Source organism: Elephas maximus, chromosome X (genome assembly GCF_024166365.1).
Source record: "Elephas maximus indicus isolate mEleMax1 chromosome X, mEleMax1 primary haplotype, whole genome shotgun sequence".
Lineage (NCBI taxonomy): Eukaryota > Metazoa > Chordata > Mammalia > Proboscidea > Elephantidae > Elephas > Elephas maximus.
This window is the reverse complement of record NC_064846.1, coordinates 51,301,093-51,320,279: the sequence shown is the minus strand read 5'-3', so window position 1 is coordinate 51,320,279 and position 19,187 is coordinate 51,301,093. Positions and strand designations below refer to the sequence as shown.

General features: G+C 37.9%; 2 protein-coding genes and 1 long non-coding RNA gene across 10 annotated transcripts in view; 2 read left to right on the top strand and 1 right to left on the bottom strand.

Moving 5' to 3' along the window:
* The window catches only part of RNF128 (ring finger protein 128), a 125,352-nt gene extending 115,643 nt beyond the window's left edge, over positions 1-9,709 (top strand). For 2 of the 3 annotated variants that reach the window (XM_049873159.1, XM_049873158.1), the window contains exons 3-7: positions 1,019-1,090; positions 1,676-1,758; positions 2,788-2,884; positions 3,789-3,957; positions 8,262-9,709. In XM_049873159.1, coding sequence (XP_049729116.1) covers positions 1,019-1,090; positions 1,676-1,758; positions 2,788-2,884; positions 3,789-3,957; positions 8,262-8,395 — 555 coding nt within the window. In that variant the 3' untranslated portion in view covers positions 8,396-9,709. The remainder of the gene's footprint in view (positions 1-1,018; positions 1,091-1,675; positions 1,759-2,787; positions 2,885-3,788; positions 3,958-8,261) is intronic. The other variant, XM_049873160.1, reaches the window with a different exon arrangement.
* A 308-nt stretch (positions 9,710-10,017) lies between these two features.
* On the bottom strand, positions 10,018-14,428 carry LOC126069609 (uncharacterized). Its single transcript, XR_007515982.1, has 3 exons — positions 14,341-14,428; positions 11,220-11,422; positions 10,018-10,439 (listed from the first exon to the last, which is right to left on the bottom strand). It is a non-coding gene; the product is annotated as an uncharacterized LOC126069609 (long non-coding RNA).
* A 158-nt stretch (positions 14,429-14,586) lies between these two features.
* TBC1D8B (TBC1 domain family member 8B) overlaps positions 14,587-19,187 on the top strand; it is a 106,619-nt gene continuing 102,018 nt past the window's right edge. For 3 of the 6 annotated variants that reach the window (XM_049873144.1, XM_049873146.1, XM_049873147.1), the window contains exon 1: positions 14,588-14,881. In XM_049873144.1, the coding sequence (XP_049729101.1) occupies positions 14,752-14,881 (130 nt within the window). In that variant the 5' untranslated portion in view covers positions 14,588-14,751. Of the gene's footprint in view, positions 14,882-19,187 lie in introns of all 6 variants that reach the window. The other 3 variants (XM_049873148.1, XM_049873150.1, XM_049873145.1) reach the window with 2 other exon arrangements.

Below are 19,187 nucleotides of genomic sequence, written 5' to 3'. Positions count from 1 at the left end.
TCTCATTGACTCCTCTCTTCCTCATCTTTCTGTCACCTCCTAGATTCCTCCCAACCCCCAACTTCTGATTCACTTGTGTATATCATTTTAGTCGTTATTCCCTAAATGAGCCTTGGATTTACCTTTGTATAAACAAACTCATCAAGATATATATGTTCAGTGGAACAAAAAAAAAAAGACCTGTTTTACTCTCAGAATCTCCCCTCCGTATAAGGCAGTATTGGTTGTAAATAGCGATTTCTTCTTCCTGATAGCAAATAGCACTGTAAAAAAAAAAAAAAACCTGAAGGGGAAACAGGCTTTGCGAGGCCAAACATTAGCGCCCTCATGTGGTCCACTAGCATACTAAACAACAACAACAAAAACCCGTTGCCATCGAGTTGATTGATTACTACTCATAGGGACCCTATAGGACAAGTAGAACTGCCCCATAGGGTTTCCAAGGAGCCCCTGGTGGATTCAAACTGCCATTCTTTTGATTAGCAACTGTAGCTCTTAACCACTACACCTATTATTCTCATTTTATAGATAAGGAAACAAGCTCAATGAATTAAATGACTTGCTCAGGGCTTATTCATTTAGTAAGTAACAAAGTAAAATTTTGGGTATAGATCCATTGAATTCAAATCCTGTGCATTTTCTACCAAACAAGACATGATTCAAAAAATAAATGGGAAAAGATGCACTTTAAGGTCCTCTGAGCTTGAAAATAGGAAAATTACTTTGAAAAAGTGTAGCATCCAAATCCATTTGGTATAAAAACACATAGCCTTACCATTGTGGTCCCAAAGGTGCCTGTTTAAGAAGGCAGGAAAATATGATAAGTGAAAAGTTTCAGTAATCTGAAAAATCCAGCCTGATACCAGATAAATGGGGGTATTTATTATGGTGAATTAAATACTTTTATCTTTTTAAAATTCATTTATACATTGGCTTTTACCTATAAAAATATTTCATATTTTCACATGTTATTTCTTTTGAAAAATAGTTTAATACCTGCTTTTTTTTTTGGTTACAGAGGCAATTAAAGGCAGATGCTAAAAAAGCTATTGGAAGACTTCAACTGCGCACACTGAAACAAGGAGACGAGGTATATGTTGTATTAAAGCAATGCTACCTGGCCTTTGTTCAAGTTAAATGTTATTATAAACTTTGTTTTTCACTGGCATTTGTAAATCTTACTGACTTCTCTGTCTACTTGAATGATGGCCCCCAAAGATAGCCAGGTCCTAATCCTGGAAGTTGTAAATGTTACCCTGTGTGGCAAAAGAGACTTTGTAAATGTGATTAAATTAAGGATCTTGAGATGAGGTGATCATCCTGGATTAACTGGATGGACCCTAAATGTAATTACAAGTGTCCTTAGGGAGGGAGGCAGAGGGAAAGTTGACTACAGTTATAGAACTTGTACCAATGGCATTTTGTGAATTGAAAAATCTTTCAAATCAGTGCTAATGTTTCTCTTTGTTATGTTCCATTTTGATTGATTTTCCTTTATCTTTTAACAATCCAAATAATTTTAAATGACTTATTGAAAGTTTATAGTTACATAGTCATTTAGTGATATTTAGCAATATGATGCTCTTCCCTCTAGAGGGGTTTATACTGGTTAAATACATGTATATTCTGATCTTGCTCTGTCATTTAATGTGGTTTTCTTACTATTTGCTTATAGGAAATCGGCCCAGATGGAGATAGTTGTGCTGTGTGTATTGAACTGTATAAACCGAATGATTTGGTGCGAATCTTAACCTGCAAGTAAGTTTGATTTTCTTTTATATCATCACTTAGATGAACTCAAAAATGTTTGTGATGGAGGAAAACTTTTGAATGTCTCCAAATTGATGTAATGAAAGTGTTTACTTTTATTTTTATTTAAACATAGAAGAATGTTTGGTTTTTTAAATAATACTGAAATTGATATGTCTAATTGTTTAAAGTTTCCATAATCTGGTACGATTTGTTCTAGACTATTCCATACAAAATTGAGAGCTCAACCAGCACAACACTTATATGTATAATAAGGTAGTAATGGCTTATTTAATTTTAAATTCATTTAGAATAACAATCCTTTTGAGAAAAAAATGAAATAAAATCAACTTGTAAGCACATACATAGAAGTCTTCACTCTTTAGATTTTATTATTATTCCTCTCCTGAAGGTTGAGGTTAGTATTTTAGCTGTTAAATAATGGTTTTCTTGAAATGTATCGCATTTCACATTGCCTAAAATATCAGTACTATGTTGTAGTCAGTACTATATTGTATTATATTATTGAAAATGACAAACTGTACCATTTTACAGTTAGGGAATGACAAGATAATTGTTTCAGATCTGAAATACTGAACAAAGTTTCATCTCGGGTAGCATCTTAGCCATTTTTCAAATAATGAGTACTAAAAATGGTTTTTTGAACCTAGAGTACCCAGTAAAAACTCATCTCGGGTAGCATCTTAGCCATTTTTCAAATCATCTCGGGTAGCATCTTAGCCATTTTTCAAATAATGAGTACTAAAAATGGTTTTTTGAACCTAGAGTACCCAGTAAAAACCCAGTGCCGAGAACCTAGAGTAGTGAGGCCTTTATAGTTCAAAGTACTGTATTATAAAATTTCCAAAATTTGCTTCTGTGGCTCCTTCTTAGTATTAATGCTATAATAGAGTTTAAAAAGAAAGAAAAAGGCATCCATTAAAAAACTAACTAAAATTACAGGGTAACCTGTTAGTATATTAGGCAAAGTGTTGTTACTATTTCCCAACTAAATTTATGTGTTTTTTCCTAAATTAGCCATATTTTCCATAAGACATGTGTTGACCCATGGCTGTTAGAACACAGGACTTGCCCCATGTGCAAATGTGACATACTCAAAGCTTTGGGAATTGAGGTAAATATTGCCCCTTTTTATATGAAAGAACTTAAGCATTGTGTTATTTATGTACCTAGGCCTCCAGGAAAATAACATCCTTATTTTTTAGATATAGTTTATACCTAAAATTGGAAATCTGTATGTCATTTTTTATAGAGACAGTGAGGTGCCATCTTGGTCCACCTCCATTTTCCTTGCTCTTCCCTCTCCCCAAATGTACATATTATTTGGTCAGAATTTGAAATGGTGACCACGTAAACTATAAACTTGGCTTTTGACCCCTTTGTTTTTTTTTACTTTCTTATTGTTACATAGTATTAAAACTTACAGTTAAGTGAGCATGTATAGTGTGAAAAATCATATTAAATTATTTTATGTTTAATAAATAAAAACCCACCTATTTTCATAATATACACAACAGAAAGTTGAGCTCAACTAAATATTGAGTTGAGGAGATTAGTAGATGACAGTGATTCTCAGGTCCCCTAGGGGGCAGTATGAAGTTTTGATTTTTTTTTTTTTTTTTTTGCTTTTTTGTTTGTTGAGTGCCTACCTTGTACCAGGCATTACGTTAGGAAGTGCTGGGATCAACCAAATGAACATGTCCAATGTGAGGGCAGCCTGCCGGTATCGTCTTTCTCCCCACTAATGGACCCAGTTACCCTAACTGCTCTGGCTGGGGCCAACAAAGAGATTTTTGTGTTCATTAATAGGTTATAGGTTGAATTGTACATGTAGAAATTGTTGAGATGGTGTATATTTTGTTATGTATATTTTTACCACAAAAATCTTTTTTAAGAAGAGATTATAGTTTTAAAAGATTAAGAAACATTGCTCTCATGAGTCACCTACAAAGAAACTTGTATTATATCAAGGAAAAATGTATTCTCTGAGACTCTTTGGATTTGCTTGTTTTCCACAGGTGGATGTTGAAGATGGATCAGTATCTTTACAAGTGCCTGTATCCAGTGAAACATCTAATAGTACCTCTCCTCATGAAGAAGACAATCGCAGCGAGACTGCATCATCTGGGTATGCCTCAGTACAGGGAGCAGATGAACCACCGCTGGAGGAACACGTTCAGTCAGCAAGTAAGCACCATACGAAGGGTCAGCGAACGCCCCTCACGTGATCCATTGCGGATCGTATACCCTTCAGAATAGGCCAGCTTTTTTTAAGCGTATGTTCCATTCTTCCATGAACACATTCAGAGTTTTCTCTACTTAAAAGAATGCAATACAGGGTGTGCCCCTACCTTAACTTAATATACACATATCCAAATGTACATGAAGCATGAAATACATCAGGGGTGGGGATGATTCAAAAGTGTTAACTTATTAACTACTTACAGGGCTAAGGAGAAACTTTAAACTTTATAAGTCATTGTTTATTGCAGGTCAATCATAAATTAAGATAAAGGAATCTTGAAATAATAAAATAGAATTCAATTTACAAAAACTTGATTTACATACAACTTCTCAGGAGCCCATCTTTTGTGCAGATAAGAAACTATGTTTAAAATGGTATGGGCCGCCACCTGTTGGCTATTTACCATGAAATGAACAAATCCCAGAAACTAAAATTGAATGTTATTTTCAAAATTCATGTGAATTAGTATTGCAACGAAGTAATTCTACGCCAATAGAAAAATTTTAGGATATTGTTACTTTTTTTCCCTTGAAAGAGAAAACTCCTACAAAAAAATTATTCTTCATTTCTTTAGCCTCAAATCTTTTTCAGGTTTTTGTGTGTGTGTGTGTGTGTGTGTGGGTTTGAAAGAAATTTTTCAATCCTCATTTTAAGATACTTTAATTCTAGCATAAAAGTAGGAAAAAAACTCATCGTCAGGATGACTTAGGAAATTTTCAGCATCCTATGACATAAACCTTTGTCATCCAGGCTTATCAGTGCCGTAGGTACCATTTCTGAAGGTGTCACGGGGAATACTACTATGCAAAAGCGGGCCTCATATTTCTTATAATCTGATCTTTAGACATTACCTAGAGTATAAAGTAGTCATAAGAATCTTAATGATCTGTGGATTATTCTATGTGTAATAGAGAATCATTGTCTATTTGCCCCGGATGATCTTTTGCTACCATAACTATGTGATAATAGAATTCAATGAAGATAAAGGAGAACATACAGGATAATTCAATATATTGCTAGACATAAAAAAAAAAAATGTTCGAACCTAATTTTTTGTGTTTTATTCTCCGGGGGAGGTGTAAGCAGAACAGATTTTGCATGGAATTTGAAAAGCAGATGAAATAATAATCAGTGTTCTTCCTCTTATATTGTTTATCTAAATAAATGGTAGTGCCACCTACCTAGGTACCACAAACCAGAAACTAGGAAGATCCTAGGTTCTTCCCTCTCCTCCTTCCTACTGATTCAACATCTTTTTTTTTTTTCTCAAATTCACCCCCTAATTTCTAACCTTAATTCCACCGATAAGTTTGAGACACTGTCTTCTCTTTGCCCATTTCTTCCGGTCTTCCTCCTCCAAGAAATTGTGAAAACTCAGTCTAATTCCTATTCCTCCTTAAGATTCACCCCCCTTTGAGAAGCCTTCCTTATTCACATGCATGGCCCTAGGTCTGTTTGCATTGAATTTCTATCATTGCAGTATTGCACTAAATTGTGTTACAACTTTTGTAGTTACTTGGGGTAGGGACAATGTCTTACTATTCAATAACATCATACACTCAGCATCTAGCACAGCCTGCCACATAGTAGATACTCAAATATGTGTTGAATGGATGACTACCTAGAATAGATTTAATTTTATCTATGATTATGTGCATGTCATCTATTATGAATTACTAGTTTAGGGATCCTGCATATAAGCCATCGATTATGATGATGATAGTTGATATCCGTAACTTTTTAAACACAGAATTGATTAGTTCAAATCTGTATGTCACATCATTGTTCTAAGTTCCATTGGAACATTGGTTTTCAAACTGTAGCGTGAATCAGAGTCACCTGGAGGGTTTGTTCAACACAGATTGTTGAACACTACCACAAGAGTTTCTGACTCAATAGGTCTGGGGTGAGGCCTGAGAATTTTCATTTCTAACAACTTCTCAGGTGATGCTGTTGCTGCTGGTTGGGAACTATTGTGTAAAAACAGGAGTTCTCAACTTGGCTGAACATTACAATCACCTGGAGAGACTTTAAACATATACCTGGGCTCTACCGTAGAGCAGTTAAATCAGAAACCATGAGGAGTGAGGCCCAAACACAGGTTTTTTTGTTTTTTGTTTTAAATTTTGAAATAATTACAGACCGATAAAAAGTTTCAAAATAGTACAGAGAATTCCTGTATGACCTTCACCCAGCTTCTCTAAATGTTAACATCACACATTTATGAAATAAAACCAGGACATTAACACTAATACAATGCTATTAACTAAACTACAGACCTTACTCAAATTTCACCAGTTGACTCACTAATGTTCTTTTTCTGGCCCAAGATCTCAGATTGCATTTAATTGTCATGTCTCCTTAGTCTCCTCCAATCTGTGACAGTTCCTCAGTCTTTGTCTGTCATGACCTTGACACTTTTGAAGAGTAATGGTTGGTTATTTTGTAGAATGTTCCTCCATTTGGATTTGTCTGCTGTTTCCTAATGATTAAAATCATCCATTTTTGGCAAGAATACAACAGAAGTGATATTGTGCCCTTTTCACAGTCTCATATCAAAAGGCACATGATATCCATATCTTTTCACTGGTTAAAAAAAATATTGTTACACAAAATAATCACTTTTATTTTATGACTAACTTTGATCACTCGGTTAAGGTGGTGTCTGCCAGATTTCTCCTTTGTGAAGTTGCTATTTTTGTAATTACTAAGTATCTTGCGGAGAGACACTTAGAGCCTATGCAAATATGAGATTGTCCTAGATTTGGCCATTGAGAACTCCTTCAAGTTGACTTCTGTGTCCTTTCAACACGCCCCCATCATTTTTTTTTAATCACTTCATTACTTCCTGGCACCACAAGATATTCCAGGCAAAGGATTGGCAATCTTTTTCTGTAAAGGGACAGGTAGAAAATATTTCAGGCTATGAGGGTCATTAGTCTCTGTCGCATATTGGTTTGTAGGCTGACCGCTAGGCTAGAATCTAGATTAATTTCATACTCTTCCCTGCCCCAGCCATGGTTCCTTTTATTGGAGAATGATAATTCAAAAACAAGATTTAGGCACTAGATATATTCATTGCTACTGGGGCATGATTGCTATAAACCAAAAAATCAAACCTGTTGCCGTCGAGTTAATTCTGACTCATAGTGACCCTATAGGACAGAGTAGAACTGCCCCATAGGGTTTCCAAGGAGCGCCTGGTGTATTCAAACTGATGATCTTTTGGTTAGCAGCTGAGCTTTTAACTCCTGAGCCACCGGGGTTCTGTCGTTGCTATAGGCCCTTTCAATGGACAGAGCTAGACAATACAGTAGGTACTCACATACATATATACATACCTCTACATCTATTGCTCTGTCCATCTATCTGTCCATCTATATAGTGTATGTGTAAAACAGTGAGCTCAGACTGATACATCTGATTCCAGTCCAACATCACAGAGTTCATTCTACTCTCTCCTTCCTTAGTTGTAAATCCTTTCTCCAACAGTGGGAAACTGGCTGTCATTATCCACAATATAGTTACTTATTTGTTCAGTCCTAGAATATACATAAAATAGTTTCAGCATTGCTAAGTCACATCCCTATGGAAAACAAATTAACTAACTAGTGTACAGTTCTTTATGTCTTTAGCCTTACAGGATACAGTGTTACAGGATATAGCCTTACAGGATACGGTTTTTCCCAGAGTTAGATTAGTTTTTTCTTGTCCACCCTCTTCAGGATGGTTATATTTCTCATTTGTAATACAATTAGATTCATTCATTACTGTTCATATTCCATTTGGGGTCTCCCTTCCTGCCCTTCCTGGTTAATTTTAATTATTTATTAGTTTGGTATTTATATATTGCATATGAAGCACAGGTAACTTTTTAAAGTTCCCCAGGTGATTGAAATGTGCAACCAAAATGAGAACTGATATATTTAGGATAGAAAAGAAGCAGAAGACATGACTTTTGCTCCTAAGGAGGCTATAATCTAGGTAGAAGTAAACACATATACATGAATCAACAAAAGAGTAATTGCAAATCAATATAATAATGCCATACATACGTTATGTAAGACATAGAATAAATTATATAATTATTTTTAAAAAAGGAAATAAGTGTAATAATCAGAGTTTGATGGAATTAGACAAGAAAAGCTTCTAGGAAATGAGTGTTGACTTTTGTTTTAAAAGAAGAAAAGGGTGAAATCATCCTAAAATTGCCCTTTTTTTTTTTTTTGGCCATTTCTGTGTAAAGATGAAAATCTCCAGCTGGTAAACCATGAAGCAAGTTCCATGGCAATGGATGTTGTTCCTCATGTTGACAACCCAACCTTTGAAGAAGATGAAACTCCTGATCAAGAGGCTGCTGTTCGAGAAATTAAATCATAAATTTTGTGTCAATAGAAAACTTGAACCTTTAGTAATAACAGAACTGCTAATCAGGGCCTAGTTTACTGTTAATGAACTGGATAAATTTAATAAGATAAGGATGCTACTGAAAGTGCTGAGATGACTATTATTATGCTATAATTAATGGCTTAAAATATTTAACCTATTAACCTTTTCCCATTATAATGTTTTTCATAGGCAAATTTCCTCTCAATGGTGATAGCAAAAACATTTTTAAACATTCAGAACTCTCTTCAAGTAGTCACGTTTTTCATTTATAACAATTTTCTTATAAAAACTTCTTGCTTTTAAAATGTGAAGTAGCTGTAATCGCTTTATTTTGTGATTGTATCTTAATTAAAAAATACTACTACTACTTTAGCTTTGGGCTATACCTGTCAGGGTTTTTCTCCAGGTGCTTGTATTGGTCTGGAACTGTAATGTAAAGAAGCAATGCAAACTTAGGCTACTACTTCATGAAACGTCTATTTAAGCTACCTTAAGTTCATAGAACAAGACTAAAGCAAAATATTCATTTTAACCATTTCTTGTTTTGAAAATTAGGCTAAATGTACTCTATGTGTGTGTCAAGCATACTTTATTGAGAATATGGACCGAATAGATTGGTATATTAGTGACATCAATTTGACAAAAGATTATAGACAAAAAGTTTCCTTACAAAAATGCTGTGTAATTATTTCTCAAACTTGTGGGATTTTCAAAAGCACAGTATGTATGTAAATTACAACGCTATTTGAAAATGGTGATGTGAAGGGGTAAGTCACAAAAATTGGTCCTTGGTCTTTATGTCTGAATTCATCTAAAAAAAAGTGCTGTCAGAAATTAATCTGTAGGAAATGTTTTCCAAATAATGTTGACTTGGAAAATTGCGTTTACATTTTATCTCAATGGGCTAAAATTAGATAAACTAAAATTCTGTCCATGTACCTATAAATTTTGTAAATGCATTCTCTTGGTGTTTGAAAAATAATTAAGGGGTGGGGAGAGAATTCCAGGTGCCTTACTACAAAGTTTGAAGCTTCATCCACCAAAGTTAAATAGAGCTGTTAAAAAAATGCACTTTATTTGTATTCTGTGTGGCTTACCTTTTGTTTTACAGTTTTGTTTCCAGTATAGTTTCCAGCAGAATTTAGGCAAAAATGGAATAGACGTGTATTTTTGTTTGCTGAATGTAGAATGGATGAAACCATTGCATTCTTGTACACTGATTTGAAATGCTGTAAATATTTCACAATTTGTATTGATTCTCTTTAAATATAAAATGTAAATAAAATATTCCAATAAAAGTTTGTGTCTGAGTGTTCAGTTTAGTTGTCATACTAATCTTTCACATGTAGTATGCCTGGATTTGGGAGAAAAAATGGTTGTATGTAAATGGTCATTGATCCAGTTGACCAACTAAAAACTAAAACTTTAGTGTGATACGTAGTTACGTATTATACGGAGAGGAACTGCTGCCATTGTAATATCACTGAGCCTACCATTAATTTTTTTAATGTAATCAAGATAATGAGGTTGATTAGTAATACTACAAGGCTAGAAGAAGACCTTGATGCTGGTCCACCCTTATACTATTCAAGACATTAAAAAAAAAAAAAAAACAGTGCCATTGAGTCGATTCCAACTCATAGCGACCCTATAGGACAGAGTTGAACTGCCCCATAGGGTTTCTAAGGAACACCTGGTGGATTCAAACTGCTGACCTTTTGGTTAGCAGCTGTAGCTCTTAACCACTACAGCACCAAGGTTTCCCTATAGACCACAGTATAGCGTAATTATGACTTTTATATGCACTTGTTGTTATGTGCCGTCGAGTCGGTTCCGACTCATAGCGACCCTATGCGCAACAGAATGAAACACTGCCCGGTCCTGAGCCATCCTTACAATCGTTGTTATGGTCGAGCTCATTGTTGCAGCCACTGTGTCAATCCACCTCATTGAGGGTCTTCCTCTTTTCCGCTGACCCTGTACTCTGCCAAGCGTGATGTCCTTCTCCAGGGAGTGATCCCTCCTGACTGATCCCCTGAAAAAAAAATATACATATATATATATCCCAGGTAAATTAGTAAAAATACGTTTAGATATACCATTGGAATGCTAGGAACATACCTTCTTCCCTTTCTACATCTAGTTTTTGTTCATTTATGAGATATTTTAATTGTATAATGTCTGGAGAAATTTTATCATCTTAGGATATAACAAATTTTGAGGAATTTACCTTGCTCATTGCCTCTTCTGTTGGGAGTGGGATTTTTATACACATTAAACAATATAAAATTTAGATTAACATACTACATTAGACTTAAATTCATGATTATGGTGGGTACTTTGATCTCCAGAGATAAATGTTCATTGTCCTCTACCATTAGAGTTAATTCAGTAGAAAGTTTGAAAAACACTACCCCTGTAGTTCTCAATCTTTTTTCGGCAGAAACATAGATAGCATGAATCTGAGACACTCATGGGCATACCTAGATTTTGATGGTTAGGCAGTAGTGTACATAAGTAAGGGCTAGCATGGATAGTAAGTGGCAGTTTTTTCCCCCTAGTTATACTCCAAATGATACCCCAGTTCTCAACCACTGCCTGAGAAAATTTTAATGGGCATAGCCCTGATACAAGCTTTTTAAAAAGCAATTGAGTCATTTAAAATTCATTCACAGCTTATTTTCAAAAAGAGGCCTATGTCAGTCTCCTGGAAACGTGATTAATCACCCCCAATTTGTTTGCTGTAGAGCTCAATTTTCAAATATGTAATTTTCTTCAAAACAGTGCGTCTAAAACTAATCTGCCTACAAATTACCTGAGGATTTTTTTGAAGTGGACATTCAGATTCAGCAGGTCTGAGGTGGAGTCTTAGATTCTGAATTTCTAGCAAGCTCCCGGGCGATGCTGATGCTGCCAGTCCGGAGTCCACGCTTTGGAGTAACGAAGATTTAAATGGCTCTCCTCTAGCAGCAGTGTTCCACTTGCTTTGAATCTTACCAATGCTAAATCTGCTGCAGCCTGTACAAAAGCATAAACTAAGCTAGCAAAGAAGTTCATGTCAAATTAGAAGCCAGCAAAATCCTGAATGACAGCCTCACAGCTTTTCCATAGCACAGGGTTTAGATTTGCTATTTAGAAAGTTCCCCAGTGACTTCACATAGGTGTTTGAGGCTATGATTTAGAAGGCTGAGTCTGCAGGAAGAGTGACCTTCAGATAAATGAGGTATTATGATTCATATCTACACGATACAACACTGTGTCCATAAATTTGTGGCTTCCATAAACCAGAAATCAAGAATGGAATCAGACATGATTAGGAAGCTTTTACAATCGTATAGCAGGAAAGTGATGTGAGGCTAAGCTAAAGCTGTAACAGGAGGATGGGATGAATTTTGGAAAGAGAAGTAGAGGGATGTGTGTGTGTGTGTGTGTATGGTGGGGTGGAGGAGTAGGGTAGGGGTGGTGAGGGAAAGAAGTCTAAAATTATCCCAAGATTTCTTAGCTTGATCATCTTGGTGAATAATGACACTATGAACTAAGAGAACCTAGTAGGAGAAACAACTTGGAGGGGGGATGTTGGAGAAATAAGTTTGGCTTTGGATTTGAGGTGTCCATGTACCATATACATAGGCAATATAGGGTCATGGTTTGTAGTCAGGCAACCTAGATGTAAAACCCAGCCCTCCTCCGCTGCTAATCAAAAGGTCGGTAGTTTGAGTCCACCAGGTGCTCCTTGGAAACCCTACTGGGCAGTTCTACTCTGTCCTCTAGGGTCACTATGAATTGGAATCAACTTGACAGCAATAGGGCCATTTATTTAGTTGTGTGATCTTAAGCAAGTTGTTTCTCTGAGCCTCTGTTTCTTCATCTGTAAAGTAAGGATGTAAAGATGTACAAGCTTGTTAATGAGGATTAAATGACATAATACATACATACCCAAAACCCAATGCCGTCAAGTCGATTCCGACTCTTAGCGACCCTATAGGCCAGAGTAGAACTGCCCCATAGAGTTTCCCAGGAGCGCCTGGTGGATTTGAACTGCCAACCCTTTGGTTAGCAGCTGTAGCACTTAACCACTATGCCACCAGGGTTTCCAACACATACATACATATACATATGTGTATATATATATATACACATATATATATACACACTCAGTACCAGTACAAGACATGATAACTGCTATTATCCAAGGTAGTCTGTAATCCTAGTCTTCTTTCTGTAAGCAATTTACATTTACATACACAATTGAAAGCTGAATAGAGTGGCACGCTCTATGCTCTATTTTTTAAAGCACTTTCAGAAAAATACTTTTAAACAAAAGACTTGAGTTAGATTGTTTTTGATCAAGCTAAAATTTTACACCAGAGAAGTAACTTAATTTGAAAACTGTTTTCTTTACATAACCAAGATGAGCTGCTTCTTGTTACTAAAGCAGGAATTCTCTTAATGTCCTGCTTTGAGCAAAAAGGGGGCCTGAGCCTGTAACAGAGTGGATCTGGATGGAATTGCAGAGGAAAGAAGCAGGGGGAGGAACCATCCAGTTCTGAACAGCTCTTGCCACAATTCTAATTTTTAAGAGTCTTGAAAAAGAATGTGGTTTGATGAGGACGGAAAGAAAAAGGGGAAGGAGAGGTAAAAAGAGAGAAGGACACCTCACATCTCTCTGCCTTTGCAACACTGACTGATCTTTCACCAGGAAGATGGAAATACAGTATCTTCCTTAGTATATGCATCCATATTGGGACCTCTTAGGGGATAGGGGCTCTGGGAGGACTGCCTTTTCCCATCCTCCTATCCAGAAAGCTTTCTTGGGGCTACTTACTGCCTTTTAGTAGGTGAGAATTCCAAATTGTCTCTTTGCTCAGCTACAAGAAAACACACACACGCACACACACACACAACCCTGCTTGTAGCAGTACCTTCCTTTGAGAGGGTGCATCCTGGAAGCTTCATTCTCAAAACAGCATGCCAAGAGCTCCTTGCTTATACATTGCCTCCCAACTCTTTCCTTCCCATGAACCTATTTTCGCTTTCAGAGCACTCTCTAATTCCAGTGAGTTAAGTTATGGCAATAAAGTGCCCCTCAAATAATTCCTCATATGGATATCGTGCAAATCACTGATCTCGTGCATCCTAGTGTTTTAAGCAGCTGCGTGCGATTGAAAGGATTCTAAAAGGTGAAGGCTGCCCCATAAGGGATTCTTTTTTTTTTGTCCCTTAAAAAGTCTTCAGAAAGAAGGAAAAAACTGCTCATAAATTCTTTAGGCCCAGAAAATGAAAGCTGAACAAGAGGTTTTCTGTGGCTTATTACAGTAGCTGAATAGATAGATTGGGGTGTCGGTTGGGGGAGGGAGAGACGCACGGCATGAAGGAAACAGTAACTTCTGGAGATTTTATATTCTTCCTGTACCGGCAGAAAGAGCTTAATCTAGGCAAGAATTTTGGAATTAGACAAGGAATAGAATCAGACTCCACTTAATTGTATGACGTTGGGTAAGTCACCTCACTCGTCTAAGCTTTCGTTTACTAATGTGCGAAGTAAGGAATAACACTTCGCAGGACTTCTTTGAGGACTACGTGAGATAATGTACGTGAAATCGCCTTACAAACCCGTTGCGGTCGAGGCAACTCCGACGCATACCGACCCTATAGGACAGAGTAGAACTGCCCCATGGAGTTTCCAAAGACCCCCTGGAGGATTTGAACTGCCGATCTTTTGGTTAGCAGCTGTGCACCAAACCATTACGTCACCAGGGTTATAGCCTTTGCACATAATAAATGCTCATTAAATATCCGGGGCTCCTACTGCTGATTCCCAGAAGGGGCTGTTAAGCCAAAATTTCGGGAACTTTGTTTTCTTCAGTTTAACGCCCTCAGCTGTAAAAGGATGAAAAGGATGAAGAAATACCTTTATACCTGGGGCTCACACTTACCTGACCAATAAACCGCTTTAAACTTTGCATAGGCAAAATCACTTAACTGGTGGCGGGACCCGCTTTGAAAGTACCCCCTCCCGGTCTTCACTCCACTGCTTTCTGGGAATTGTAGTCTCTGGCTATGGCGGCGTGAGTACAGAAAAAGCAGTTAGGAAACTACAAGTCCCAAGAGGTGAAGAAGCAGGACTATTTCCTCGTCGGGCTGTAGCGCTGTGGGAGGGTATTGGCAATTGCTCTGCCTACGTGGGAGAGTAGGGAGGGTTGGGGAAATGTGGAGAACCTGAACCTGAGGCGCTACCGCCAGAGGAAGGTTTGCTGGGAGGAGAAGTAGAAGAGAAAACACGGGTGGAGGGTGAGGTGAGGAGGACATCTAGGTTGCTGCTTCTGGGCGGCACAAAGTTCTTCACGATGTGGCTGAAGCCTGAGGAAGTGCTCCTGAAAAATGCGCTGAAGCTGTGGCTGATGGAAAGGTCCAACGACTACTTCGTGTTGCAAAGGCGTCGGGGCTACGGAGAAGAAGGCGGAGGAGGGCTCACAGGTAAGCTCTGGCCTCCCCCATCTGCCTCAGGGCATTGTTCGCGGTTACTTGAAGGGTGGTGAGGAAAACAGGTACTTCTTGCCGCCCGCCACCCAACCCTAAACCCTGGGCGAAGGGACTGGGGTTCTTCTCCCGCCACCACCAAGTCCTAAGAATGCCTCACTGGACAGCAGTTGCTCTTTGAGTGGGACGGAGAGAGGGAGGAGGGTTCTTTCTGGGGCAAAGGGAGAATTGGGGACCTGCCCTCTCGCTTCCCCCGGGAGGAGGGGCTGATGACGCGTGTTAGACCCAGGTGGGTTTCGTTAAGGCTGGTGACAGGGGCCAGTTCGTAGTTGTGGACTTAAAAAAAAAAAAAAAAAACTGATAACCACCACTTCGGGAAGTTTAAGTGTCTCTGTGTTGGGGGAAGGGGGGTTGAGGAGAAAAGGGAGGAGCCCCAATCAGATCCTGAGAGATGGGCTTCAAATGAGAAATTAGGGAATAGGGGTGAGGGGTGTTGTGGGGGGGGTCGAGAATACTTACTCAGAATTGCTGACTTCTCCCAATTCGACATCTTTTACTTTGTTTCCAAGTTTTTGGCCCTTAGGATCTCCTCTGAGAAGGCTATTAAAACCATTAAAAAAAAAAATAAAACACTGCCCTTGATTCTAGTTCGACTCATAGTGGCCCCATACGATTTTCGAGGATATAAATCTCTACTGAAGCAGACCGGGCTGGTGGTTTCCAACCGCCGGTTTCCAGTCGATCGCTTTAACTACTGCGCCACCAAGGCTCCCATGAGAAAGCTATTACAACGTCGGAATTAATTTCTGTACTGAGTATTTGGAGCCCTGGTGGCAGAGGCTAAGAGCTGGCTGCTAACCAAAAGGTCTGCAGTTCAAATCCACCAGGCGCTCCTTGGAAACCCTATAGGGCAGCTCTGCTCTGTCCTATAGGGTCACTATGAATTGGAATAAAATCGACGGGCAACCAGTTTTTACTGAGTGGCGCTGCTCCTTCTTTCAAAGCCCTAATTCTAAGCAAAACCAATAAAACAAACGAAAGTTTCACTCTTCCTGCCTATCCCATCGTGCCCTCGATTTTCATATTAAAAAAAAAAAAACACAAAAATTGTTCCTCGGCCAAGTGTTTAAAGCCTCTTGAGAATGTTATTTTGAGACCATTCGTCTTGTGAGGGGCTTTCAAACTTTTGGACTTAAGAGTGACAAAGGTTCTTTTTCATGACAGTTTCTAGTTTGATATCTTGGCCTCAAAATGGTGGAGCAGGCTTAATTTAGGCAGCGTGAAGTACTGGGAAGAGGGGTGAGTTAGAAAACCTTTATTGTAGTCCTATGTGCATCTCTTACCTGCTGGATGACATTCCACAAATTTTTTTTTCATTTATTCAACCTTAAGCACCTACTTTGTGCTACGTGGAATGCTAGCATACAATTAAGATTCCCTTCGTTGCTTTTGAAGTGCTCCTCATCGAGACAAACACGAGGTGGCTGAACTTGGATGGGGGGAGGAGGAAGACCCACTAGTAAACCAGGCAAGTTGTGATTAGAACCAAAGGACTGGAGGATTGGTTAAAGCGTCACGGAGGAGGTGACACTGCTTTTCCGCTTCTGTAAAATGGTGCCTGCCTCACAGAGTTGTAAGGATAAAATGAAACATAAACCAAACCAAACCTGTTGCCCTCGAGTCGATTCCGACTCATAGTGACCCTATAGGAGAGAGTAGAACTTGCCCCATAGGGTTTCCAAGGAGCAGCTGGTGGATTCGAACTGCCGACCTTTTGGTTACGGCCGATTGCTTAACCACTGAGCACCAGGGCTCCAAAATGGAATATAACTTAAAACTCAGTGTCGTCGAGTCGATTACTACTCATAGCGACCCTATAGGACAGAGCAGAGTTGCCCCATAGAGTTTCCAAGGAGCACCTGGCGGATTCGAACTGCCGACCCTTTGGTTAGCAGCCGTAGCACTTAACCACTACGCCACCAGGGTTTCCAAATGGAATATAATAGGTGCCAAATCAGTGTTAAGATGGTGATAAACGTGTGCTGTGATTTCCTTGTTTTTTAAGCCATCTCCAGGGTGGAGAGAATCCCCAGACTCTATACCAAAAACCAAACCCAGTGCCGTCGAGTCGATTCTGACTCATAGCGACCCTATAGGACAGAGTAGACCTGCCCCATAGAGTTTCCAAGGAGCACCTGGCGGATTTCAACGGCCGAGGCCGACCCTTTGGTTAGCAGCCGTAGCACTTAACCACTATGCCACCAGGGTTTCCCCAGGCTCTATAGGACACTTTTTTTTTTCATCTTGCAAACCCTGTTTATCAATCCAGTTTCTAAAAAGAGCTTCTTGAAAATATGGCAACAAAAATTGCTTCAATAAATTTGACATGTCATTTTCTGATTTTTAAACATTGAAAAAAAAAGTTGCTGTCCAGTCGGGCTGGTGGATTTGAACTGCTGACCTTTTTGGTTAGCAGCCCAATGCTTAACCACTGTGTCACCAGGACTCCTTTTAAACATTAGAAGTATTATTTTGTAAAGGAGTCTTTTCATTTAATAGATGCAAATATTTTCCAGATTAAAATTTGAGAATTGATTTCCGTAACTGCCCAGTGATGCAAACTACCTACCTGAGTCTCTAGCAAATAGATCAGAATATATTTAAAATAGATCATATAGCCCTGTGTTACAACCTCAGAAATAGTCTTCTAATATATTTTGGTTCTGCATCATTTTACTTGACCAGTTTTTTATAGTGCTCCTACCTACAATTAACAAAGAAGTGTATTTCTCTTTGTGCACCTGTGTTCCTGAAAAATAATAGGTAAATCAAAATCTTGTGAATCAAATCACTGTAATGTAGTATAAAATGATCTTTGACTTGTTGCAGGTTTCCTTTAAATAATCACTCTTTGCTTTCTATGTTTGAATTTTGATATAATAGGCTTACTGAAAGTTTGGGCCAATTGCATCAGTTTCTTATCTATCTCCCATGTACTCCCATTTACTGTTCCCCATATCCCTAGAATAAGAAGAAATTCTACCACATATGTTGTGACGAGCCATAGCGCCATTTTTGTACTTCCTGGTCAGTTTATATGATTGTTTTCCTTGTGGTATTGTCAAGATGTTTGAAATATACCACATGAGACCTGCCACTATATTCCATGCAAATTAAACAAAAAGGATAAGAATGGAACAAAAAGATGCTTTTAAAGTTTATTTGGTTCTTTTGGTCCAGAGGAAAAGTGTGTGCCGATTTTCATGGTTGCTAAATTACTGTATTCTTACTTAAAATGTGAAGCCAAGAGCTTTGCTATGCTTTACCACAAATCCACATTTGGATTAGTTCTCCCAGGAGCTTGAATGTGTGCCAACATAAGCTTGCCTTTGTTCATTTTGTTTGCTAAAATCCAATATTTTGTGCTTTCCCTTTAAAAGATTATACATTTCGTGTAATGAAGAAAAGATAATGACCATCTAGAAATGTTAATAACTGTACTTTCTTTAAGATTTCATATCTTTGCCCTGTGATAATTGGCAATAACTACCAGTAGTGTAATGACTTTACATGTGAACTTGGTGAAGTTAGTTGGCTACATTTTTTTTTCTTGTAATAGAATTAGCACAACATAAAAGCCTAGGATGGTTAAAGCAGTATACTGGTTTGGAGTTACAATTATGTTGCCCTTTTCTAAATTTTTGAAATATTTATACTGGCTATCTGGTAGACTACTTAACCATTTGCCTAAGTTTATCTTACTTAATTGTTCTGGCTCACAGCAAAGTGGACTGTTCTGTGGGCATTTTTGTTATATATAAGGTTATTTTACAGAAAAAGTGATTTTCCTTCATTTAGAGAAGTAATTCGTTCTTCTGGATTCTTGTGGTTACTTACATCATCCCTTGCTCCTCTTGGCTGATAAGGGTAATGACTTTTCTATGGCACCTAAATTTAGCACTTGGTTTTATATAATTAAAAATAATTTATGCATATTTGGGTTATTATGCAAAAATCAACAATTGGTTCTGCTTGGCAGATGGAATCTACTACACTGATGAAATTAAGGAGCTACATTCCATTAAGTATTCTAGTGTATGGGACTTAGGAAGATCTGCCAATCAGAGAGCCTTAATTTAAGTAGTTTACTGAGAATATTTTACTCTTGAATTTTCTGTATCTGAATAGTGTAAGCAGTTTCTTGGGCATTGGATTGATAATCTCCCTCAGGGGATCTTATTTAGGTGGTATAAGACAAAACTAAGGAATAAAATTTATTAAAATAGAGGATTTTTAGGCATTC